The 27994-nt window shown below is 41.3% G+C and overlaps 1 protein-coding gene across 1 annotated transcript; it reads left to right on the top strand.

Moving 5' to 3' along the window:
• Positions 1 to 8: 8 nt before the first annotated feature.
• Positions 9 to 27817, top strand: trim36 (tripartite motif containing 36; the record flags this gene model as incomplete). Its single annotated transcript, XM_083978324.1, has 14 exons — positions 9 to 71; positions 5699 to 5933; positions 9931 to 9960; positions 13325 to 13668; positions 14186 to 14332; positions 15761 to 15856; positions 16950 to 17087; positions 17242 to 17357; positions 18741 to 18862; positions 23393 to 23510; positions 23608 to 23813; positions 25889 to 26072; positions 26560 to 26673; positions 27454 to 27817. 14 exons carry the CDS (start codon positions 9 to 11, stop codon positions 27815 to 27817), a joined length of 2277 nt encoding a protein of 758 aa, XP_083834450.1.
• Between the last annotated feature and the right edge of the window lie 177 nt (positions 27818 to 27994).

Raw genomic sequence — 27994 nt, 5'->3', positions numbered from 1 at the left:
CTGTAACCATGTCGGACTCTGAGGACATGACGGAGTTCGCCAGCATCGTGGAGCGGATCGAGCGGGGCGAGGTGAGTGTCATCCGGATGATTTACGGTCCCTCTGACAGCAGCGGTCTGTCTGTCAACGTGCTCCGACAGCAGCAGCGCCGGCCGGCCTGCAGGGCTGACAGAGGACGGAGAGGGATGCTGACTAACCCACACCTCTTCCCATTCTGTATTCTACTAGAAACACCATTTTCTCTAGTGATAGCATATTGCATCATTTGGTCTGTTGTGGCATAAAATATTACTATCAACTCCATTATGATCAGAATGATCAGAATCAATAGATTATCTTTCATACTAGGCTATTATTTGAATTGTCAGTGGTAAGGTCCACACCTTTTATTCCATTCTTTTTCTGCAAACCATTTCAAGTGTCTGCCTCAGTGCCTCATACTAGCACAGAAACCTATTCAGCTAATTTCTATTCTATGTTTATAATTTAAATACATGCCTATAAATTAAATCATATTGTAATATTACACCTCCATATACCCTACACTTTTGGTTGTGTATTGAGAAGTGACACACTTCCTTTTGCACAAGACCCGCACTATCATAAGACCCATATTTTATTTTAGTGTAATCTTACAGTTAAGCCTATTATATTATTTTACATAATGTTGTTAATGACTAACCATAACTCTACTGTGATATTGTAGAGAAGAAGATTTTTCTGGGTTAATAAAAAATTGAAAAGCCTGTCCCATATAGCCCGGCACATCCTCTATTCTTTCTCTGTCAAAGCAGTGTGGCTGTAAGGAACAGGCTCCTTTTCTATTCTTAGGGGGGGAAAATGAGAGCATAAAGAGTTTAATTAGAGGCTTCAGTTGCTGAGTGTGTTGGTAGATAGCGCTGCAGGCAGATCGCAGACTCTTGTCAATATGTGGGACACTTGGCAGCAGCTGTACGGTGAGACAGGGCACCGAGTTACTGAGGTGTGTAGATGTGTCTGCACACGGAGGGGGTCTTTACCCTTTTCACCCATTTCAGACTGACAGAATGTGTTGAAATGCACCTCCCCATGTCTCTGACATTCATCCATGCGTGCATGAGTTGCATTTGTGTGTGTGTTTTATGCATCTGATGAAAAAAAAGCGTACATGCCACTGACTCACTGGCCGGCTGCTGAATGCAGTGGTATTTTAAGATTGTAATTAGGTTTGTCCTGCACAGTAGGCAGCATGGTTTACTCGTATCCCTGCAGTGTACGAATGGTCACGGAGAATTACATAAATTAATATGCTAGCAAATTGAAACACCATGTATAACAGTGGTTCTATTGTGACATACTATTTGGACTGTTTGTGTAGTTTATGTTCATCAAATGAACAGTATGTGCTTATTAGGTTTTGGAAGGCAATGGAATTAGATCCAACACTGAAAATAATGCAGCCTATGTCAGAGTCATTAGGATATTTTAGTGAATAGAGAAGTGTTCATCCTTTTTCCTGCATTTCTACTTCCAAAAGTCCCAAAGATCCCTACGGGCTGCAGCTGCAGAATATTCAACCAAAATATTTTACTGTTGAAAAGTTGTGGCAGATTGCAGATTTGGAAGAATGGATCTAGAAATGTAGAAATTGTTGGGATCCTTGTTGCCAGCTGAAACTGCCTGTATTGTTTGCTTCCAACAAATGCTGTCAGGAAAGGTGGATAGATGCCTGCAGAGCCTCCAGTGACTGTGCACATATTGGCCAATGGGCCTGAATCAGTTGAAATACTTCATTCTGTGCTGTAGCACAAAGCTGTCTATTTCCCTAATAAACTACAGCTCCCTCCCCAAACGCACAATAGATGTTTCATGGTCCATTTGGTTTTTAAATGAAAACATTGTTGACTTGACCTGCTAGGGGGCCCCAATGGACTATAAGATGAACTGCAGGCCTTACCAGCAGCCACTGCAACAAGCGATCAGCAGATAATAAATTTCTTGAAATAATGGAACAGACTCCGACATTAGTGGAGACTATAAAGTTAACAAAGGTCATGGCTTTCATTGGCCGCTTTAATATAGTATAAACCTTATGTTAGAGTAGGACACAGTAGCCTAGTGTCAGAGCAAGGATTCTAGTCTAGTCTAGCTGGCCTATACCAAACAAGAATAGGAGTGGAAGTTCGGAGTTTTTACGTTTTTCCTCTTCAGTCCCCACTGCTCTCAACCGACCAGAATAACTGATAATAAAATAATAACTTATGGACTTTGAATCACAGTGCCAACCTCCTGCACTTCAGGCTTTATAAAACACACAGTAATTCACTAATATTGTTTTTGCTGCTTCAGATGCACAACAGTTATTGTACGTATATAGTATTGCACTTTTAGCTGATACAGCATGTTGCAGTGTGGGTGGCAATGTTGATCAGTCCACCACTTTGGTCCACACTGAAAAATATCTACAAATATGGGATGAATTGTAGTGCATATTATGAAGACATTCATTGTCCCTAGTGGATGAATCATGCTGAAAAGTTGGGTGTTTATTGTTTCAGACTGAAATATCTTAACAAATAGTGGAAATGTTGTGGCGACATTATTGGACTTTAGATGGGAAAAGTTTGATAATATTTACTCCATGATAAACTGTAATGACTTTGGTTCAGTGTAAAATATCTTAGCAACTACTTGATGATGCTTTACACAGACAGTCTTGTTCCCCAGAGGATAGCCTACATGTTGGCCACATCATTAGATGTGAAAATGAATGGAAAAGGACGAGTGTTGAGTTGAGATTTTGGTGCATGTGAACTTCAGTGACAACTGAAGTCACAACTGTAGTTGTGGTGATATTAATGGACTTTAGATGGGTTTCACTTTTCCACTCAAATAGCTTGTAGAGATTTAATTGGGGGCAAAGTTTGATATTATCAAGCTTTGCCCCCAATTAAATCTCTATCATGGTGTATATCTGTATCAAATTGTTTTTACTCCATGATAAACTGTAATGACTCTTCTGTTCTTCTGACAGGTTGGCAACTTTGGTTCAGTGTAAAATATCTTAGCAACTATTTGATGTATATATGATGCTTTACACAGACAATTTGTTCCCCAGATGATGATGTTGTCTTTAGTGATTCCTTGATTTTTATCCTGGGCCACATAAAGGACGGGGGTTGAGTTGAGTTTTAGTCCATGTGAACTTAAAGGTGCCATATAAGAATGTGGCCAAAAACGGTTACTGCAGTCAAATTCAAAACACAGCAATCTTGTTTTTTCTCCCAGCCGTAGTGGCAGCTCAGTGGAAGCAGACGGAGGCTGAAATGCCACTGACGCCGCCGTGACTGGGAGGGAGGGAGGTGGCGCAACATGCCAACACGTAAATTCAAAACATACATGATTTGCAGTCTGCAAAAAAAGATTTTTAAATCGAATACTCTGGCTGTACTATTGTTGTTGGTGAGTTCATCATGTTATATGAACATTATTCCTGAGTCTCTGTGACATATTAGGATGATTTTGCTTTAGATTTCTTACATATACTGTAGGCTACCTTTAAAGCAGAAGTGAGTGATCCGGTCGTTTTCGCTAATGCTGCGTTCCAGGCAGGCTTTTGAAATCATAAATTACAGCTTCAAGTCACAACTTACGACTTTGTAGCGTTCCAGGCAACCCACTCGTGTTTTTCCTTACCTTTAAGTGAACCTGTCTAGAGCTGCTCCCAGCTGACATAGCCTACACCTGGACAGGTCGCCACCATAGACTGTATAAAGAAGGTCGCCACTCACGCTCACTCCAATGGGAAATTTAGAGTTGTAGGCTATATCTAATTTAATGTGTTTGGACTGTGGGAGGAAGCCAGAGTTGGCAATCTTCAGTACAAGAAAATTGTAGGCCTACAAGCAATCTCCAGCCAGAAGAGGCCTAGGAATCAAACCCAGAACCTTCTTGTTGTGAACTGCCGTACAGTTCAACAAATGCACTTCAACCAACCAACCAACTCTGCCATCCCCCACCCTACCTACTGCAGAAAAGCTGAACAGGTGCTCGTTTATAGCCAAACATCTGCAAACTGGAGACATTCCCATAACCATTGGCTGTGTTTATCTAAAGCAAATATTAACATAACACCAAATTAAATTCATGAAAACATGGTAGGCTAACTGCAAGGCATAAAAAACATTTACGGTAGGCCATAGGCTATCAGACAATCAAGTCGAGTAGCCTAAAGTTTGGCAGTGTAATCTATTGATCTATCTGGTTGGACTTCAGACGGCATGGCAGACTTTCACCTGTGACTGCCTGATACATGCAATTAGCTGGATTAATGACTTAAATCAAGATTACTTGGAGCACAGGAAGACAAGTAGCTAATAGTTCGAGAGTGAAGTGAACAGTTGTCATGGAGACTCTCCCCCCCCCTCTGTCTGTCTCTCTTGCTCGCCAGTCGCCTCCTCCCCCTCCTCCCCCTCCTCCTCCTCCTCCTCCTCCCCCCTCTATATCGGTCCGCCCGCCCGCCCCACGGCCACTGCAGCAGTGAATTGGCTGTTGATTCACCACAGGGCTGCCCTCCCTGCGCGTCGTCACTCCATTTAAATTCACCACAGCCGTCCGCTGTCGGCATCTCTAGCTCGCGTCTGAGGAGCTGGGCTTTTTTTTGTTGGTCCCCCTCCTGTATCAGTCCGACGTTACGTTGTTTTAACTCTTAACACACACAGATACACACACCCAGACTCCACTCTTCTCCCTCGGCATGTCTGCAGAGATGCGGCGCAGCAGCTCCTTTGCGGTAAGTGTGGGAGAAGATGATTTAGGAAACTCTTGGTGTCGTCATTGTTTAACAGCCTGTAGCTCGTGTAGCCGAGCCCCATAAAGACACACCATTGTTGTAAAGTAAACTACGATCAGCGGGGCCGTCAACTGCTGCTACTTTATCTGTTTCTCTCTGTTTGGAGTCATTGTTTTAATTTTTATGCCTCAGTCAGTTCGCTGTTTGCTCCTCTCTCTGTCCAAACTTCCCCTATGCTGTTGGGTATTGTCTTTTAACACGCGCTGAGCCGTTTGTCCCCTTTTGAATTTATGTTTGTTCAAGCACGCGGAGGTTTTTTTTTTTAAATCATCAGCTGGAAGAAATGAACTAATCAGTCTTTAAAATGTAGCTGGAAAGTTTCACTGTGGAGCTTCACTGGTGATATTTTCTCATCATGTTTAATGTGAGCTGTTGGAAACGTGTTTTTTTTTTTCTTTTACAGTTAATCTATATTTAGCCGGGCTTAATCCTGTCTTATGTAATGTAACAGAAACATGGTAAAGACACTGGGGATGGTTATTGTGATTTATCAGTGTCTCTCTATAGTGAATGTGTAGCTGCGTGAACACTCACCTGAATTTACTCGCCCAAAAAGCCATTTTTCCCCTTCTCAATGACAGTGTTTTCACAGCTTGAAGTGTAGACAATAGGTCTATTTTAGCTGCATCTAAATTCTGCTAATAATAGGTTGCTGCACTGTGACAATCAAAGAAAGCTGTATCCTTGCTTCCAAACACAAGCTGTCATTTCCGTCTCTCAGTTCACCTGCCGTTCTTGTACTTGTTCGTGTGTTCATTCTGTATTAAAAGGAGGAGAGCAGTTGTGGTGGCGCCTCATACACACACACAATCCTAAATGTAAAGGTACAGTTGATATTCAATGCTGTAATCATGTCTCCATGACCAGGTCCCGATCAAGAATATAGAGAGGGAGCTGATCTGCCCCATCTGCAAGGAGCTCTTCACCCACCCTCTGATCCTGCCCTGCCAGCACAGCGTCTGCCACAAGTGTGTGAGAGAGCTGCTGATGCTCAACCATGAGGACTCTTTTGATGCCGGATCAGAGTGTTCCCTGCCGGGCAGCCCCAGGTCCAGGGTGCCCTCTCCCTCCATGGAGAGGTTAGACAAGCTTGTGAGATCAGGTGGGTCTCGGGGTAAGGAACCTTAAATATATTTTTATTTTATATTTTATACTGAATGAACATGCCTTTCTACAGGAGGACTTTTACTGTGTACAGATTAGTGCAGGGGACTGGATCCTGAATTTCTCCAAGGTGGAAGGCATTTCACAACAGCCTGTCGAGGCATTAGGAACTGTGCTCATGCTGTTGTGGTGCAGGCCGGTCAGCCCGATTATCTGTGTTATGTGAGCTGATGGAAGCTAATAATAACATTACTGCTTCACAGGAAATGCAAGTATCAAACGCATCTTTACGCCATTTGCGATCAGGCTTCTAAGGAAGGCATTACCAGTTCTGTGTCGGTAATGTCAACTTCCTGTTTCATTGTCTTCCCACCAGTTCCCTCAACTTCAGTTTTTAGTCGTGCTGTCACATCTGCAGCTGCATTCAACAGGTGGCTGTATGATCCTGGGATATACCTCCTATAGAAAAGAACAAAAGGTTTTAAAGACATTTCTGTTGCCAAATAGAGACTGAAAGCATTTAATTTCCTTCGCAAGTCCGATGGATAGTGCCACTGTGAGCAGGACTTCATGAAACAATAAGCAAATCCTTTGCTCATGCAAATTTAAGGTTGACAGTGAATAGGCCCATGGAAACTATGCGTAGGACAAAAAGAGCATTATTTCTTGTATATCTGGGCAGACATCACCCCTCCCCTTTCTCTCTTGTCCTAGATAGAATAGAGTAAACATAAAAATGATTTAATAGTTGTACGCCTCAGCTATGATAATGTCAGTCATAATGTCTTGTTTTAATCCTGTCTGCCTTTACAGGCATTATATTAAAGAGATGACAGAGGAACTTTACAAGTCTACCAAGAGAAAAGAAAGGTTGACAAGCTCTCTCAAGCCCTAATTGTCTTCACTGTCTGCCTCTAATGGCCCAGGGGAATCAAACATCCCCTCCAATCATGCAGGGACTCATATAGTCATACACATGTTTTAGTAAGAGAAAGGAAAGTAGTTATCACATATAATCACATATACCGGCATGTGTGTTTGTTTTTATGTACACATGAGTGAACAAAGCACATCCGTAAGCTTCTTTAAGGCATTTTCAACTCCTAAATCCAAGCTGAGCTGGCGGGAGGGAAAGCTGTGGATTGTCACATCATTTTCAAGTCTGCTGTTGAACATGTGGCACTCTGCAGCCAAGCTTGAGTAGACCAGTGTCTAAACCTGGGAAACTGCACAGTGGGACACAAGGCTGCCTTTCTGAGAGATCTGGGCTACAGGCCATTTCCATAAAGATGTCGTCTCATTTGTACTCTTGTCCACTCTCCTTGACAGGGCAGAGTTGTGTCTGACTTCCATGCCACATACTGATTATAGCAGATTTTTAGAGTATCTACTGGAAAAGTGAGAAAATTAAGCATAGTCAAAATAGTCAGTATGGATACTAAATATGGATGCACCGATGTTGATACCAGCATCAGGTACTGTATCGAGTCCGATACCATGTGCTGTACTTGTTCTCATAAAATTGTTCCGATACCACAGCACCCGATAATACTGCAGACGACATTGTTAAATATTTCTATTACTGTTGTCAAGATGTCTACAAAATGTCTGGTAAAATAATATTGTTAATACAACTTTTATTTCTATTTGTGGAATTTCAAGTTCACACATGGATTTATTTTAGTGAAGTCCAAGTAACTTAATAACATTTATTACTAAGTGTAAAAGAGGTGAACTATAATATATAGCCCTGTAGAAGCTGTCAATGTGTGGAATGGAACTGGGACACAAGTCATGACACAGCAGAGTGGACATAAGTGGCCAGCATTAAATGTTTTACTTGTGATTTTAGACTTGCAGATACATTTTAGGTTTTATTTTGATGATAATCATGGATCTATGTTAAGTAGTTGAACCAAAAATCCACACTAAATAAATATTACAGTTTTTGAGTGAGAATTCAGTCAAAAGAAACAGAAGAGGTCAAATTGTGATTACTTGTTATCTTGTTCAGTTATTGAGAAAGATGTAAAACAAAAATGAGTGCAGTTGACAACACTATTGTACAGTATTGAATTGGGAAATAAACTAATTTGGTGCTTCTATCCATAAAACAACGATGAGAATCTAAACCAGATGAGCTAAACTTTTTTTTTTTTTTCAAGCAGTTATTGAGTCTGGGCTCTTGAACACTGCCTCCCTCATTCAGACTCGCCCCCTCCCTCACCCTGAATGAGTTCATTCTTCACTGGCAGGACTGCATCTGTTGACGCAGGAATAATCAAATCCTGCTTTTGAGTAAACAAATCTCACAGCACCAAGACAAGGCTTGTGTTGAGTCGATACAATACAATACTCTAATTCTGAAGTGTATATTGTGGCATCATTACCCATTTAAAGTTGATTAAATAAACACACATTTTTTGTAGTGTCTCCCATGAAGAAACTTTGAGATCAGTCCGTTTAACATAAACTATTAACGGATCATGTACAACTGGAATTCCCTCAAGGATTAATCAGGTTGTTCTGGTGTTTAAGTGCATTTAATCACCTGATTACAGAACACAAATAATCAGCGTGTATGGGAATATTTGAGAGACCTTATTAGCTTCACCTCCAAAACGGAGTAAGTCTGCAGACCGGCTGGGAGATCAGATCATTGGTTGTCATGGTGACACAACTTGCCTGTGAGGAATGAATGAGGGATTAGGTGAAGGGAGAGACAGAAAAGACTTAAGGCTATATTTATCAGTGTGCAGCTTGAACAAGCCTTGCTGTGCTTGGGCAGGGAAAGGCGGCTACTAAAACTCCATCAGTTTCTAAACTCCATCTTATTTTGTTACTCGGGCTCAAACAGAGCATGATCATTTTATGTTCAGTTAACTCTTGACAAGTGCACTTCTAAATTGGTGTACATGGTCATATAGAAATTGTTTGAAATGTTGGTAAATATGTAGGTTCTTCCTCAGTTGACCTTATAGCTCATATTTATGCTAAACGTGAAGCAGCCTAGTTAATGAAGTTGCTATACCTATTTCTCTGTTTTCATGTGGCACATTGCAGGGTCTGCATATGTGTCACAATTTTTTAACTATCGCCAATCATAATTTCTTCATTAGTGGTAGATTTTGATCAGCTTTACCTCTGGTGTGGTTGAAAAGTGTGCACAGGCTGACTTTTTTTTTTTTTTTTTAAATTTCTTGGCATCTCTTTTTTAAAACAGGATCCAAGCCAAAGAGCATTAAGATTGCACTTGATCTCTGCATGTAGGAGATCATGATTTAAGACGGAGCTAAAGCAGTATGTTTAGGGAGTTAAGTGAATGATCAGTCTAGTTCATTTAATCTGAGAAAAAACCAAACTGCAAAAGATTGTGTGCTGCTACGAATCTTGTCTTCTACCAATCTAGCTGTTTCCAGACTTGATGCTAATTAACTGGAACTAGAACAAAGCTAATTGTCTCCTGGGTCGAGCTTCATGTTTAGCGTAAAGGCATGAGTGGCTTTCTTCTCATCTAACCCTCGGCAATAGTGAGCAAAGTAAGTGTGTCCCAAACTATTCTTTGATGTAGATTTCTGATGAACACACTTAATTGGAGCAATGTATTTATTTTTTTTCTTTCAAAACGGCTTCAGTCTTGAAAATCTGTTCGTTCTGTTTTGACTTGCAATGGCTTTGTACTTGCATGCAGACCATGTATGTCGATTAGTGCACAAACCAAGAGTTAATTGTATTTGAATAACTGTTCACATCCTGTATGTGTATTTTAAACACTGTTTTGTATTTCACTCTAGCATTGCCACATTGTTTTTTTTTTACTACAAGTGCTGTTTTTAATTTTTAATTTTACTTTTTAGTTTGTTTACTTTTAACTTTGTTTCTCCAATGCCATGTTTAAACAACAATAATTAACTGGTTTCACACCTCACTTCACATTATGTATTGTTTCATTTTTCTTGTTGGTCTCACCTCACTTCTCTGTTCATTGCTTGCAGCCACAGTGCGAAGGTCGTTCGGAAGTCGAGGTAGACGCGGGCTCCGTGTTTTGAGTAGCTGTAGTGAGTACAGTGTTACTAGAACCCCTGTGAAACCCTAGTTTGGTTCTACCTTTTCTCTACTTAGTCTACTTTAGCTCTGTCTACACAACCATCCAAACTCACACTACTCATTAGGTATAAAATAAACTTTTACTGTAGTTGCTTCATTTAATATCGAAGACCATGCTATTAATTCATTGTTGTACAGTAGGTGATAATTGAGATCTAAACTCGTATGCATCTTTTAATGTCCACTGAGCAAAAATGAGACCTAAAAAATCATATTCATAAGGCATGTAAAGATGGTTAGTCAAAGTCCCTCTGGTAAAACACCTTCCAACCTTGAGTCAGCATACGAGTAGGGTATGGTAAAAGAGGAGTGGCATACAGTGAAGAGGGAGAGATGAGAATCAAAGGGAGGTAGAGGCCTCGACAGGGAGGCTGGAAAGTGGTAAAAAGAAATTGAAAGGAGCCAAGACTAAAATTAGGTAGAGAGGGGTGAGGATGTTGCCTAGGAGGTGAAGTGGAACAGGAATTTGAGTGTATGAGCGCCTGCCCAACACCCTGGCCTGTGTGTGTGTGTGTGTCTACACCACCAGCTAAGCTTTGCATTCATTTCGTAAAACATGGAGGAAAGTAAAGCTGCTTTATTGCAATGGAGAACTGTAGGTCTCTGTTTTTTAGACACACACACACACGCGCGTATACACACACTTAGGGTAAACCTACGATATGTTTGGACTTGCTAAGATTCTTAACTGGCTTTTTCTGACTGATATCTGTGCCTTTAGGCTGCTGTTTATGCTTCACTTGACTATCATAACTGTTTGAGAAACAGATTGCAAGAACACAGACCTGTTTGAGCTCACCTCTAATCATTTTGGGCGTGATGAAATTAGATGTGTCAGATTGCCATCCAAGTAAAACAATCCTGAATGGCATTTTCTTTTTAGTTAAATTAGGCCAATGATTGCAGTAATTTAACATGCTCAGTGGATGTTTTAAAGAAAAAAAGTCATTATCTTTTGCGCTTAAAGCACAGGGGAGAATTTTGTCTCCAGTCAAATCCCCTCAAGAAGAATAGACAACAATAGAAACGGAAACACAAATTTAACCAAAATGATGAAATAACATCATCGATAACAAATGGAAAAAAAGGAGCATGAAAATGAAAAGTGGTTTCTTTTTCTTCAGCCGTTTAGTGAATGGATAACATCAGTCTCATATTTGTTATTTGTATAAGAAATTATAAAGCATTTCCATTAATAATTTTTTTTAACATAAATTAGTTGTTAACTTCCCCCAAAGCAGTTGCTGACATAACAAAATACAAATACAAATGTTTGGATAGTAGACTGTCATTAAACAAACAGCTTTAATAAAGTGGACCATAAACATGCTAGTAATACTACTACTACTACTCCTTCTACTACTAACGCATCAGTTCAGACATCAAACTGTGTGCGAGGATTTGTGCAGGGGAGCAGAGCCAAGCCCTTTTTTGCACAGTGAGACTGAAGCAGCTCTGCAATGACTCGTCAGTTTCTGCCTACGACTCTGCCTCCCTCTGCAGATGCATGAATCAAAACCCCAACGCACACGTAAGCCCTTTGCTGCAGATGCCTCTGGTTTGCTTTGTGTTGGTGTACACCTGCCATCCTGGCCAGAGAGCCCGAGTCACTGCAGCGTCCCAGCATGACATGAATAAAGAATCATTCATATATACAGTACATAGCTGTCTGGTTAAAACTGGCCCTCTGCATCATTCTTTGGCTCACACATGAAGGCTTCTCTCATCTAGTGTCTTCACTTGTCATAACAAGACCATGTCACCCTCGTCACAATTTTCTATCACAACATCACAGTACAATTTTAAATTCGCCTTTGTCATATGGTTTCAGGTAGCAAGGGCAAATGGAGTGTCAAACAAAGCCAAGTAGTTCAGTTCGTCAAGATCAGGCAGATTTTGCCTCTAGGTAGTGAAACTGCCCCAGCACTGTCACAGTCTTCAGTTCTGCTCATGTCACTCAGTCACATGGCATGCACATGGCTACTCATATCACACAATTTACATGTTTGCTGTTCTGCCTCTGCTTTTCCCTCAGCTGCACCTTTTTTGTGTGCTGTGTTGGAGTAGTTTCCCTGTATTTCCCTTACCTGAGGAGTGTTTGATTTAATTTTCAGGTCCTCGGAAACGGAGTGGAAATTCTGGCTTGCAAACTGAGATAAATCCAGCACTCCTCGCTTCCCCTCTCCCCCACAAACGTGAAGCAATATTTGTATTTCTGCGTGTGTTGAATTCAGTTTGCTGGCTTTAAACGTGTGGTAACAGTGATTACTGGACCCTGCTTGTGTCTGTGATGTGACCTTGTATAAGAGATCCTTTTGTTTCCACCTCATGTTGCTGTGTCGCTGCCTTGTTAAGATGCGGCTGCATCAGTAACAAGTACAGTATTGCAAAAACTCTTGAAAGCAGTTGTGCTTTAAGAGGAGGTTTGTCTTGTGAAAATAAGTGTTGTTGCATTGAACTGGACATGTGTTTTTTTAAGTTCAATTTTTCTTTTTCTTTGAATTTAAAACTTAAGTTCTGTTTCATAGTGTAATTCATTTGCATTGCTTGATTTTAAGATTTCAGTGGTTTGTCACATTGTCATGCTTTTTATTTTTTGTCTCTTACTTTTAGAAAATAGGATTATTTCCTTTTGTCCAGATCATTGTTAGCACTTACAATAATCCCCCCACTCCCTGTGGTAAACATTGAATGACTTGCAGTGTAAAATTGATTTCTCATGAAGACAGTGTATTCTTTATAAGCTCCAAGGATGCTATCCTCCCCATGACTACCCAGTAACTCATCACTCCTCAACCTGCCCCAGTAGTCTTGCACTGTCTCTCTGCCTGGACTTTATTTCCCTGTATGACGACTGCTCGATTATATTGCTTGTACTGGTGTTTTGCTTCATACATCCACCTCTCTATTGAGTAGTGGTCATTGTGGAAATAAATCGCAGTGGGAGACACCCTGAGGCCCTATTTGTGAAGGCTTGATATTTCCATATGGCTTATCAAAGGCATTTTTGTCTTAAGATCATACTTGGAAGGTCAGTGCCGATGATGTAATGCTGCTTTTGTGAAACTCGGCCCAGAATCTGTTGAACACAAACGGGGCCGCACATTTTTCAGAGCCCCTATTTGATTATCTTGGAAACTATTCCTTCACTGTAATATGAAATCAAAGAACATTGTTGTTCACATGTCAAAATAGAGCCTCAGACAAGACTGCAAACTGGGTGACCCGCTGCCTGGAATCTACATTACTCATCTCACTTTTTCCTCCTTCACTCTCCCCCAGGCTCGATCTCGACCCCGGGATGGCGCAGAGGGTCTGTGACTCCCCGGGTCACCACCATCCCCTGCCCGGGCTGCCAGCATGACATCGACCTCGGCGAGCGCGGCATCAGCATGCTGTTCCGTAACTTCACCCTGGAGAGCATTGTTGAGCGCTACCGCCAGGCTGCCCGTGCCGCAGTGGCAATCATGTGCAACATCTGCAAGCCTCCACAGCAGGAGGCCACAAAGAGCTGCATGGACTGCAAGGCCAGCTATTGTAACGAGTGCTTCAAGCTGCACCACCCATGGGGCACGCCCAAAGCTCAGCACGAGTATGTCGGCCCCACAATGAACTTTAGGCCGAAGGCAAGTGTCACCTCTGTTCATCTTTTTCTGTATTGATCCGATCGGTTATTTACCCGAAGACCTGAGGTCACCCAGACAGACTATTCAATCAGTTGGACTCTGAACATTTTCAGTTGATAAGCTGTCACATGAGTCGAAGGAAAAACATTAGCAAGTATAGATTTCTTTTAAAAGGGTGAATGGATTAGAAATGTTTGATAAGGATTGAGGATGTGCAAGATGAATGTTAACAGCTGAATCCGTCACTGTCGGGTCATATTGATCCTTAATTGCGAGGCACTGATGGCTCTTATTTCAGTGGCTGTCTAAAACTTTTGAACACCCTTACATTAACTTCTGATCTATTTTGAGACACTTCAGCAAATGGCCGACACAGAGCTGTCTAGATGCTGTTTTTAAAGTGTGGGTCATCTTCCTGTTTCACTTCAGCTAGTTTTTGATCACTCATGTGGAAAGCTAACGTGCACTGTCAAATGTTGTAGTTTGATGTGTTTTTGTTTGCATTGAAAATCCCCAGGTGCTCATGTGTCCGGAGCACGAGATGGAGAAGGTGAACATGTACTGTGAGGTCTGCAGACGGCCCGTCTGCCACCTCTGCAAGCTGGGAGGATCCCACGCCAACCACAAGGTCACCTCCATGAGCAGTGCCTACAAGATCCTCAAGGTGACACAATCAGACACACTCAGCTACACAACAGATAGTTTGGCTACTGTGTGTGGTGGTTTTGTTATCTGTAATGACCCAATACAGGGCTATGACAACAAGGATTAAAGTGAAGCTTGAATACAATGCCACTGTTTAATTAAGGCCTGAAATGCTCACAGCCAAGCAAATCAGCTTTGGTACTCAAGATTAATCATGTTTTTACACTGAAACTGCCAGTAACAACTGCTTTGTGATCTGACTTAGCAGGTTATAATTCCCTTTCTCCTCAAGTTTAGTCTTGTGTCACCATATCTATATGACTGCATTTAAAAACTTTAAACTGAGTAAAAGCATTTTTAAGGGTAACATCTTCCCATCCAGTGGGATTACTTGTTACTTGTAACTAATTAATTTAACTAGACCCAAGGGCTGTTTTTGTTGCTGTACCACCCACTGACTGGTCCCTGAATCTCTCACCTGTTGTTGTAATATTAATGCCTGACCTGAACCTGTACCTGCACTGGCATCTACAGACACTAGACTGTAGATGTAAATCTCTTTGTTGTAAACCGAAACCCAGGCTGACCAAGTGGGTTAAAACTAAGTGGCCTTGCATGTGGTGATTGGTACAATTAAATTCAGTCAGTGTTTGGTTTAGCTTCTGTTCTGGTTTCTAAAATACCACAAAGAAACACACACACAAAAAAACTTCAAACCTCTGACAGAGGAGGTATCAAGTTAAATATATTGAATAGTTATTGTTTGCATGGGCAGTCCAGCTTGGTGGACTTGAGGCTTGGTGATTCAGCAAGTCGAGGCAGAATCCGTCTGTAATTCAATCTGCTACTCTGTGTTAACACAAACACTACGGTGCTTAATATTTAATGAGACCATTTGTTCCCTATGATTTTGTGTGTGCTATATCCTCATACTATTGGAAGGGGTATCAGATGTCAGTCCTGGAAACCATCCGCATTCAGGATGTAGTTTGGTTTCAGTTGTTGTGATGTTCTGTCATCATTGTGATACTATCATGAATGTCGACATGCTGCACCCACTGTAACGGACTCTCTCGCTGCTTCTCACAGGGTCATTCAGGACACGGTGCACGTGTCCAGAAGTTTACATGTATGCGATCTAAGACTACTGCAGTTTGCAGGGCAGTCATGAAAATTGTAAGATGAAGGAAAAATGTTGTGACTCATATGCTCACATTCCCAAGCCTCAGCTCTGACATAAGAGACTGATAAAATCCAGTTTGATATTTTTATGGTAGCCCATATTTGGAAGTTTGGCATGACTGCAGGGTTATACAACTGTGACTAAAGGGACATGTGCCTATAGGTTACATCCTCTTTGAAGTTTTAGCACAGTGTACTGTACGTACTACTACTTTCAGACCATAAGAGATCTCCTGTAAATGCTGCTGATCTTTTCTCTCATCAGGAGAAGCTGGCCAAGAGTATCCATTACCTCATCAGCAAAGAGGACCAGGTCAGGACTCAGATTACTGATCTCGAGGTGCTCATCAATCAGACTGAGGTGAGAGAGCTGACTCATGCTGCTGCAACGCCAACGTCCTTAATTCACTCCACTCCATAAGTTTTATAGCGGGCACTGCAGAGTTTTTCTTTCATTTTGAAAATCTTTACTCTCATATATCCTTTAATATTCCTTTTTTATTGTTGTCTTTTCTTTCTCTTTTCTCATTATTTTCTTTTAATTTAATTTAAATTGCTTTTGGTTTCCGTACACATTGATTTATTTTGACCCAGCATTTTATCATGTCATTATCATACTGAACTAACTCATTTTTATTATCAACCAGCAAAATGGCTAGAATTTAAATTTCTTCAAACAATTTTTTAAAATAATGTATTAGATTTATTTCCACCTTCAGACCAACTTACACTCCATCTCCTCATTCTCAAAGAGTTTTATTAACATTTCCTCATTTCTTAAAATCTTCTCTAAGCCTATGGGTAAAAAATGGTAACTCCTATTTCACCTTTTGAATCACTCATGCATATAATGAATGTGTGTTATTAAAGTATTTGTATAGCTTTCTCAAAACCAGTCTGTTGGGTTGAGGACCAATTGCATGTCCTTGTGTACAAATAAGGAAGGTCACTAAGCAAACACTATGCAAACCACACAAGGGAACACAGGATTTGCTGACTTGTTTCCCTCACGCATGTCTGGGTTTCAGCCTCTGAGCTTGTTCCCCATTTTCTTTGAAGCTGCCCTGAATGGGCAGTGTTTAAATGTGTCTACACCTCCAGTGTTTGCCAGTGTATATAGAGTTCTGTCTATATACTGTCCTAGGAAGTCAGAACGATGCAACCACATATTTGGTCAGGATTAGATTATTGTCTAAAGCTCATTCATCAACTTTTCCCACCCATTACATGTAACTGAGAAATTTAATTGAGATGTGACCATAATGGAGACATGAAAATCCAGATAAACTAAATAAATCTAGAGGCAAATGTTGATCTTCTTTACATTATCTTCTACTTCAAACATAAGAAGTGTTTATGTATACTACACCCTATGATCCAGGGAGAGACATGTGAAAGAAAGAGAATTTTATTTGCTTTGCACAAATTGATGTCAAAATTGTCTCCCCTTATAGGAAAATGGGCAGCTAGCAGAGCGTCAAGCCAACGAGCACTTTGAGCGTCTGTTTGAGACCCTGCAGGAGAGGAAGTCGGAGATGCTGAGGTCCATTGAACAATCTCGTAACCGACGCCTGGACCATCTCAAGTCCCAGGTAATAAAGTGCTGCCACTGAACTTTCTTTGCATACATACGTGCTTAGCTGTTCCATAGCTCCCTCAAATCTGTCTGAAAACAAACCTGCTTTCCCAAGATGTTGTTAGAAAGACTGTAGTTATAAAATACAATGGCTGCTTACTATTCCCCAGGTGGAGGAGTACCAAGGCATGCTGGAGAACAGTGGTCTAGTGGGCTACGCTCAGGAGGTGCTGAAAGAGTCGGACCAGTCCTGCTTCGTACAGACCGCTAAGCAGCTGCATGTCAGGTACAGACAGCTGAGCTGATTCAAGAAATGAAAATCCTGAAAAAAAGTAACTGGTCTTCTCTCACTTATTAATGATCCCTACGATGTATTGGCATCTCTAGCACTATTAATGACATATTTACACATATTGACACATTTAAATGGGAATCTGTAAATTAAAAAGACATAGAATCAACATTGTATACAAAATTTTACCATAAAACCTAAGCATCAGTCATGTAGAGTTAAGGAACAGCAACAGTGCTGTGTTCGAAGTTGTCCTCCTTTGACCCAACAGGATGCTGGGCCAAGACGGTAATCGTTATTCGTAGCTGTTACACATTAAAATCCTGACTGTTAACTGTCAAATTAACAATTAAGCACTTCCTACTCATTGCCTGATATAAATTACACAGGCTAAACATAATTATTTAACAAGCTCCACAGTCAATCTGAAATCTGTTGTGTTTTTTTTATGTGTGTGTGCTGTCCATGTACATCATTAGCGATGCCTTCCTGTTTCCTCTGGGGTTTTAAAGTAAAGGATTTGGTCAGTTTTATTTTAGTGTTGAGAGCATCAATCTGATTATGTGTTTGAGAGACTAGAGTGTGCCGGGAGCAGACAAGGCCACGTGCACAGAGGTTACCAAACCCAAGGGCAATTAAGGAAAGTCTTGTGCTGCGGTGTCCAGTCAACACTGTCTTCTGCTCTAAGCTTGAGCTCCATTAACAGCTTTGGATAATCAGGGAACCTTTTCATTCCCAGGACCCGTGTGCCCTGCTCAGTTTTCCTCTGTTGGCAAACAATCAAGTTTTAATCCAGATTTAATATAGATACAGCCATTTAAAATTGTGTCACAGCATACCTAATATAATTAAGAGGAAAAGTCCTTCCACTCCTTATGTTAACCTTAAAGGGATAGTTCACCCAAAATTCAAATTTCACTCATTATCTACTCACCCTCATGTCGACTAAGGGCTGGGAGAAGTTTCAGAGTCCTCCGTGCCTTCTCTGAGTTACAGCGGGGCTCCGTGCAGCACTGCATGTCCATATGACGGTTGCGAACGGAGCTCACTTTTCTTCGTCCAAAAAGACACACCAAAAACCATCCAAATACTTCCATAGTGCTCGTCTGTAATGTCCCTCCTGTATTGAAGCCCCAACATGAGAAATTGTTCCGAAAAAATTTTAATAAGTATATGTTTTAAGCTTGTTTGTAGCGGAAGCTCCCAGCACTGCTCTTCCTGGTCTGTCGCGCGATTTGCATTGACACCGCAAATCGCACAAGAGCAACACTGGGAGCAGAAATTTGAATTTTGGGTGAACTATCCCTTTAAATTAGTCAAAATTTGTCTACTCTGCTGGTGGTTTCATCATGTTATATCCATCTCGTGTGTTTTCAGGATCCAGAAGGCCACAGAGTCTCTGAGGACCTTCCACCCTGCAGCAGACCCCTGCTTTGATGAGTTTGTGCTGGACACATCCAGAGAAGAAACTCTGTTGAAGGAGATGTGTTTTGGTGGAGGTGTGTAATCTAATTTCAAGTTGTTTGAGATAATAATGAATTGTTGTGCCGCTCATTTTTAGACTGCATCTTTTTTTTTTTTTAATCCAGGAACACTCTTGTATCAAATCTTAACCAAAAGTAAAGGTTCAGAAGTTTTGATCCCCCAAATGTTACCGTGTTTTACAAGAAGGTTTCGGCATTCAGCATTCAACCTGATGCTAAAATAGAATATGTCAAGAAAATATGATGGTTTCCTGCTCCTGTTCATCTCTGAACATTAAAATAGTGTTGCTCATGTGTCCTCTGGACCATGGCAAAACATAGAGCCTAGTCATTTCAAAAATCTTGAAATATGTTTGTTCTTCAAAACATGAAACGACACAATAAGCAGTCCGCCGTCCCCTGTCCGTTGTATACATGACCATGTGAACTGTGCTGTTCTTAGAGGTCGGAGGTCATCTTTGGGCGGCTTAATTGGATAAATGTGTTGAACCCACCCCTGGATATTCTCCTCTGTGAAGCTTTGTTCTGGTCTGCTGCTTTACAAAGCAATGTTGTGTTAAGCACTGCTCAGGTAGAAGTTTCCCAGCGATGAAAGGATCTCTTTTTTTGATTGCGCTGGCACCATAGACTGGCTGGCACGCAATTTAACCCCCCCCCCCCCCCAAAAAAAAAAAACAGAAGGTTTCAGGCTTTGAAAACTGTTAATTTGACCTCTTTACATTTAATCTTGAAATTTTTCATTTATAGTTTTAATTTATATTGAAAAGAAGTGGCCTGGTAAGCTATTTTAAACTGAACCACTTGTTAGTTAAAACGTTTTCAAAAGTTATCAAGCATAACAAACAATCAATCAAAGTTGCCATGAGGTCAAAAGTCTCCAGAGAATTGAGCAAGTTGCAAAAATCACTGGAAGGTAACATCAACATAAAGGTAACGGTGTTTGCCATGACTCATAAAGCAGCTGGACTGATATGCATGTTGCAACTAAAGGTCAAAACCTAGATGATTAATGTCAGATGGAGCTGTTTGCTAGCATCTAGAGTTCAGTTTCTTTACTTTAGCAAAGCCTGTGTTTTTTTTTTCAGTTTCTTTACTTTAGTAAAGCTGGTGTTTTTTTTTTACATACTGTACTGTAGTTATGCTTTCCCTAATCGCCTATTATTGCATTAACATGAGCAGAGCACGAGGTTTAAAACCGATCTATTGTACTAACATTTATACCTTTTTAATTGGATGACGGGATTGGAGGTCAGAACAGACTTGTTCCGGTTGAGTGACGGTTGGTGGCTGTGTGTGGCCGAGGCCTGTTTCACAGACGTTTTTATATGTGGCTTGTATCTAATGCAACAACATCATTGTTAATAAAGACAGAGACGTCATAGCTAGTCAATAACAGATGACTGGTGTTGCAAGGTCAACAGCGGTGTCAACAGAAAGCAAAGTTTTGATTGGCAGCTGCTTCCGGACCTTTGCCTTCAAAACATGTCCATATTAGTGAGGGATTATATGTTGCTGACATTTCAGACAACCCTGAGACCTCTGTTGGTGCAGAGCTATTATCCCCCAAGTGGACACAACTAAAGAACTGACAGTTACTGCTGTGGCCGTTGGTGACAAACAGAGCTGAGAGTAGCATGAGTTTGTGGCTGTGGGCCTTTGTTGTGATACTGGAGGAGCCCCCTGTTAGTTTGTTTAAAATCAGTGAAGTGAGATTCATCACCAGCTGCAGTTGGCTCTGTCCTCCTGTGCTTTCTGAGCAGGGTGTAACATGTTTATTTGAAAACCAGTCACAATAAGTTCACTATTCTGTCATTAAAACATGGTTTAACAATTGATGTTGAGGGCAGTTGATCAAATTTCATCTGTGGTTAAATGCAAAAATCTAATAAAAAAATATTCAAATACTTTCTTAACCATGCCCTGAGATCATCCTGATCATTGAATTGCTAAACTGTTTAAAGACCTTTATGAGAATTTGCTTAGTTGGTTATTGATTGTTTTATAATGCCTATACTGCAGGAAGTGGGTTTTTCATGTCAGAGTACCTTAAACGAATCATCACCACAACAACTTTGGGAAAGTGCTGCATGCGGCAGTCGGGTGGCACCGTGGCAGTCATATTGATGTGTGTCTTTAATCTAAGTGGCCTTCGAGACTTAATGGTGCTCTTAGTTCGAGTTTAGAGAGAGAAAAGACGCAGCAGGGGGAATCTCTATGCTGCAGTAATTTAATTGAAGTCTTGGCAGCAGAGGAACCACTACAATGTCTCTGAATAATACCACCAAACCTTCATCGAGTCATTATACAGGAAATTGCTTTGAAAAACTTGAATCTGAATTTTTATATTTGAAGTCTCTAAAGCTGTCTCTGTTCTCCTTGTGTAGCCTGCATTTTGCCCTGTGCTCAATTGTCATTGAGAAATATGACTGAGTCAAGTCTTTTATGATTACCATTCATCTTGATGTATAATGGTGTGTGTGTTGGATTTTGCTCAGCGCCTTTAGCTCATACATGTTGTTTTGCTACATCCCTTTCCTCTCTTGGATAAGGGAGTATTTGTGCTCTCTCACGTTAACCTAGATGTGCCCCTGCTACAGCTTTTGACCCCATGCTCTGCTTCTCAAGAGGCTTTGAAAGACTGTTTTGTCAAATGCCCATTTGTGATCCATTTTAAATTCTAGTAGTTTCCTTAATAAATGTTAGACTGAGAGGGGAGGTTCTCTGTTATTTTCCTCAGACTCAAAGATGTCACAGAACAGGTTACAGATTATTTGAGCAGATTGTAGGGAAATGACCAGTTGACAGTCCAGTTATCTCAGAGGCATCAATGGAATGAAAATGGGCATGAGAGAAAGCAGCCCCCTGCAGTGTGACTTGGCCTCGGTGCTGTCTGCCTGGCAGCAATGTGTCCTGTATGCGATCAAAAGTGTTTTTTTTGCGCTGAACTCTGGGGACTACAGCCTGCTGTGCTAGGTGGCTGTCTGCCCTGTTTGGGCCTTGCATCTTGGTCCATCTGTTGGAAACAGGTGGGGGAAAAAAGACATGATTCATAAGACATAAGACGTTTATCTTTTATTTGTATTTGATCTACACAATATGCTAGAATGGTTACAAATTATTGTCTTTGCTTTACTACTCGCCTAATACGAGTAGTTCATCAACTGTAATTCAGTTGTTGCAGGGGTTAATAAGAGTTAAGAGGTGTCTTTACTCAGGAAATTCAGTTATAATTAATCTCTAAGGGACAGTTTCCAGTAGTAACGGATGAAAATGAGCCTAGAGTTGACTCGAGACTATTTTCAATCCACTGGCCTTTTGCAAAGTCTAAAAGGCACCCGAACATGTCAGGCACAGCAAGAGAAACAAGAAATGTCATCTTCTTTTAATCCTGCAATATCTAATAATGTACTTTATGATGCATCTCCTCATTATAGTCTGTTGCCAGCAAGACATGTAACATGTAAAATGCATTGGGCTATAAAAGGAAACGAGCTCATGAAGTGGAGCTGTGCCACTTTGGAGACTGACGATTAGCCATTTTGACTTTGGAGACAACTCAGCAGCGGTGGTGACACTGGACAGTGAGAGAATCTGTCTATGCATGAAAAGTGCTTTAGAAGTGGGAGGAACTGGGGGTGTCAAAAGATTAAGAAGTGGAAATGGAAGGGAACTAGAGAGAAGGAATTATTTGAGGAGATGAGGAGAGGATTTCTCACAGAGTGCGACATGTATAGAAACATGTCTTGATCTTAGAGAGACTGCCACCTTTGTGGTTAGAGTAATGTAATTCTCTTTGAGATGAGAAAACTGTTATAAGGTAAGAGGATTCCTTACACTGCGAAGAAAATGAGGAGACGTGGGAAGTGGACTGTTGGTATGACGATGAATGTCAAGTCTGAGTGAGACAGACTTGTGCTACATAGGAGATCCTTTACAGCCACCAATAGGAGAAATAAATGCGAGAAATGTAAGAATGAAAGACAGGGAAAGAGGAAGAGAAGTGGTGGGGGTGGGGGTGCTTTGCAAAGTGCATTTCCTGACACTGAGTCTGTGAAAACCTCTTAACAGGCTCCATTATGTAAGACGGTCTTGTCCATTGTCCTGAGTGGATAGTTCTGATCCTGACAAACCTAATCTTTGCTGCACTTACACGGCTTCATTTGCTTAAGCCCAAGTTATTGAGCTGAAGTACTGTACTTAGCATGATTAAGACATAAGACATTTTTCTGGAATTCTCTGGCGTTTTTAGTAGATTTCCATTTATGCATAAGGTCCGTTACATCTCACTAATCACCACAAATGAGGTTTCAGTATTAACCTCTGTCATGTGGATAAGCCTGAACCAAAAATGCATTTTGTTGTTCAATTTTTTGGCATTGTTTTGGAATAAAAATTCAAAACAGAACACCCTATAAATATATTGTATACACCTCCTAAAAAGCACAAGGATTACATCTTTACACACCACACCTTTTATGTTGAGAGTTTAGATTCTCTGATTTACATTTTACTAACGGTCTCTCTGGTTTTGTGTTCTTGGGGCAGTTCCAGACCCTCCTCTGATTGACCTGTCCCAGAGCAAAGTCTATAATGAGGCCTCAATCTGCTGGAGGCTGTCTAATGATCACCAACCAACAGATCACCACGTGGTGGAGTACCGCAGGTGGGTGCAAACGCAACGCAAAAGACCAAATGGCAAGATCAACAGCCATTTCGGAAAAAATTGAAATCACTTGAATTTAATATTCCTTTTTCTCCAGACTCGGGGGCCCGGGCCAGTCCCCATCCCAGGAGGACAGTGAGGACGGTGGGGTCTGGAGGGCTACAGACAGGGTGTATGGACCCAGCACTGTGGTGAGCGACCTGGAGGCGGACACCCTGTACTCGTTCAGGGTGCGAAGCTGCAGGAACTCCATGTTCAGCCCCTACAGCCCTCAGGTCACCTTCCACACACCACCTGCACCTGGTAAGCTGGGGTTGTGGTGAAGTTTTACATGTTGATAAAGATTTGTTTGTTTGTATGTCTGTTCCCTCTCATCATAACTTTCAAAATGATCCTCTTACATAGAATGAGGCCTGAAGCTTTGAGGATGAAATGTTAAATGATAAAATTGTTACAGTCTGAGTTTATGACAACTTCTTTTTGTTAGATTTATCACTGTAATCTCTGTTGTTATTGTTGTTGTTGTTGTTGTTGATGCAAAGTACATCAATTAATCCCCAAAATGTTAATTATGCATGGAATTGGGCTCCTGGCTGTCGAAGATCAAGCCCCTGTTAATGGGCCTCTTTTGGCCAAGGCAACAGCAAAGCTCCTCTGCTCTGTCCCTTTTACTTCTCTGAGCATGTGTGAGTGTTTAGCAGTGGTCTTCGTTTTTAGGAAGATTATCAGGTGGCAGATGCTTTGCTGCTTTTTTTTTCTATCTGTAGCCATCATGGTGGGAGTAATGAAGCACAATGGTGTTTTAGTTTATCACCATGGTAATGGCTTTTGTGTCAGATGGTTGAAACCAAATATAGTTTTTGTCAGTGTGTGTGGGGGGGGAGTGCAGGCAGTGTGTCAGCTTGGATGAGGAAACCTGCAGTCGCATCTGTTGCTGGCAATTTAAGCTTGCTTGACAGACGCAAGGTAGAATTCATTAAAAAACGATCGCCATTCCCAACCATCTGCTGAACTTGAATTTGCAGCATATTCTCCCAGTTGGGGACTGTATCACTTTGATTTTTATTCTGCCTTCCAGTCATTATATTCTTTTAGTTTTGGACTAATGGTTCACTTACCTGCCTACTCTAGGTGTTTAAAACTTTGAAAATGTTTTGTTTTCTGGGAATTGGCATATTTACAGATTACAGAGTACAAACTCCCCCCCCCCCCCCCCGCCGTTGCCAGAGGCCTGGCCATAGGTCCATGACATGTCAATCTCTGGTTGTGCTTTAATTTGTGTCGCTGTCAATTTGTGTTGTGATTGGAGCTTCCGCATTCTTGCGCTCCCTGGTTTCGTGTAAGACTGAACAGATGGATTCACTGTGCATCAGTAATGAGGTGGAATTTCAGGCTGGGATGATAAAACATGCACGTACCCTGTGGTGAATATGAGGGGAGTCGGTTGTGATTTAGACAACAAAGAGCTTCTTCAGACGTTCCTACACCTAAAGTGATAAGGATTTGTTTTTGTGCCCCGTGGCTACAGAACCCACAGATTTAGCTGTAGTTCAGACACAGTTTTCCATCCCTGGTGCTGATTCTTTTGGATTTGATTGGTGATCTCTTTATGACACACCCGTTGTCAGTGAGCAATAACATTCAAGGTCAAATTCTGTCATTAGAGAGGTTTTATAAGTGCTAAAAAACATACATATAGTTGAGCCATTGTACTTGACATGGCTCTGTATTGCATGTGAGGATGACAGTCCAGCTGGACATGATGTTAGTATCAGTGCATCCTGACTGCAAAACTTCCCATAAAGCTGCAGTGTTGGGGGCTGTTCATCCTTTAGGCAGGCTCATACTGTTATCATTATCATGCCCTAGTTAGTGTAAGGACTTCCCCAGATGCTTGCAAATTAACCGGTCTTCCCCAGTGTAGACCTCAGATTTTATAGGATGGTTGAGTGAACAGGCATAATCATGTCAGCATTCATGTATACTGGGTTATGGTAATCGTGGCCTTTGCCCTATAAACTATTTATAGAAAGTGTTTAATTGCATCCAGATGAGAACTATAAGTGGCAGCTGCGTATTAAAAAAATGAGTTTCATTGGGCTGTTATTCTTCATGGTGTGATAATAGCAAGTGGGTCTCTGTGTAGCTTTTTAAGATTGTGCTATAGCGCCCCCGTGTGTCAGCCTTTGGTTCCTACTCTCTGTTAATCTTAAAACGGAGGGAATGCACCAATAAACCCTAACTTGATCTGTTTTATCCTCTTTTCGAACTTTTAATGTCCTCCTCCACCACTGTATTTCCTTGTCCATCTTTGCTGTGTCCTCTCTCTCATGTGTCCATCTCCTGGCTCATGTGTCCCCCTGTCTCTTCACTTGCAGTTTTTGGCTTCATGTTCAGTGATAAGTGTGGATTCAGTACGGAGCGACTTATTCTAAACAAGCGACGGGACACCGTGGAGAGCGTAGCAGGCATGGCCTTCCTCCTTGCTGCAGAACGCGTGCAGACGGGCAGCTATGTCGGGCTAGACTACATAATTGGAGACACAGGCATCTCTCAGGGAAGGTATGCCAAAAACAGACAAAGAAGCTGTTATTTAGCAAATAAAACATGCTGTTGGACTCAAACTACTGTTGCAAAAATAAGACACGGTAGATGATTTGCTTTGAAGTGGGAAAAGAAATGAGCTGTACACACATTACCCATTTATAGTTGAATCAAGAGGAAAAATGGCAAAACACAAAGCAGTGTAAGCCTACTTTGCTCATTAGACTAAATGAGGATATAAAATATTCAAAAGGGCAGAGATGGAATTTAATTTTGTAGCACATGGTGGAAGGAGTATTAAATTGCTCTTTTTGTATCATCTTTATCAGCCTCCTGTCAGAGAGTGATGATTCTCAAATCATTTAGTAGACTGTGCAGCAAAGATGTAGTAATCATTTTCTGATTTGTTCAAAAACAGCTAATAAATGGGTCATTATAATCCCCAGTAAAAATCTGTTGTCTTAAAAACAAAAAACAAAACATAATTGCTGTGTTTGTTTTCTAGACACTACTGGGCCTTCAAGGTGGAGCCATACTCCTACATGGTTAAGGTCGGTGTGGCCTCGGACTCAAAGCTGCTTGAATGGTTTCACAATCCCAGAGATACCAGCAGCCCAAGGTAAGTCCCACCCCGCCTCCAACACATGCTTATTATTATTTACCATTTGTACATACAAGACACATAACTTAACATAACTAACAGAAACTGAAACCAAAATACAAAGTCTCATCACAAAACCTCATTACAGCGATAAGTGTGTTTGAGCCACACCTAATCCTGTGATGTAAGAGAACCAGCATAAACTGGTTAAGAGCTTAATCTCATACAAAGCCAGCCTTTCTCACTGGACCAGCTCATGTAAAGGCATGTAAAGAAATGCATGATTTATGCAAATACATCTTAAGTCTGTGGTCAAAGGCATCAAGGTGAAAAATGCCAGACAGCCTTCAACCAGTGATTAGAGGGTTGAGTGTGCATTTTGTCCACTTGTTAGAAAAAGCATGCGTTTCTTTGAAAAGGAATAGGGGTTTTAAGTTTTTTTTTTATTTTTTATGTAAAATTGTTAACAAGACTCGGGGTCTTCCTACATCTCTGTAGCTGACATTATTCATTATATAATATATTAATATATAATAGTTGAACACTTGAATTATTTAGGCTTTTTAGGCCCTTCTATTTTATAGACGTAATGGTTAATTAAGGCAGTACTCATTAGATTAGATGGATTTATAATGGACATGATTTGTTGCAGCCTTAATGAACGATGTGTGATGAAATGGGGCAGATTATCGCTCTCTCTGTTGTACACATGGTTATGATTCAAATGTTTGATGTAAAAAGGAACAAACATCTGTCTCTGTGCCCATCTTCCCCCTCATCTCCTCCTTCATTCACCAGGTACGACCATGATAGTGGCCATGACAGTGGTAGTGAGGACACATGCTATGAGCTCTCCCAGCCCTTCACCCTCCTCACCCTGGGCATGGGCAAACTCTTCATCCCCAAGACCTCCTCATCTTCCTCAGTTTCCACAGCATCGTCCGGTGACCCTGGCAACCGCATGCTTCCCATGCCACAGCGCTTGGGAGTATGCCTCGATTATGATGCATGCCGGGTGTATTTCTATGATGCCGACACCATGAGGTGCCTTTATGAGAGGCAGGTGGATTGCTCTGGAACCATGTATCCAGCCTTTGGCCTCATGGGCAGCGGCAAGGTTCAACTGGAAGAGTTTATCACTGCAAAAAAACTGACCTTCTGAGGATGGATGGTGTAGGAAGATGCATTAGGACCTGAATCTATTTTATTGGCATGTTGTAGAAGGAGCAGGTTTTATTGACAGGGTAATGGTATACACTCCCAAACCATATTTCTGAAGGTCAGACAAGGCGGACGTGGTCTGGGCCTTCGGTCCTAAATGTGAGAATGGGCTCTCTGC

This window comes from Trachurus trachurus (genome assembly GCF_905171665.1).
Source record: "Trachurus trachurus genome assembly, chromosome: 9".
Classification (NCBI taxonomy): domain Eukaryota; kingdom Metazoa; phylum Chordata; class Actinopteri; order Carangiformes; family Carangidae; genus Trachurus; species Trachurus trachurus.
This window is presented reverse-complemented; position numbering and strand designations above follow the sequence as displayed.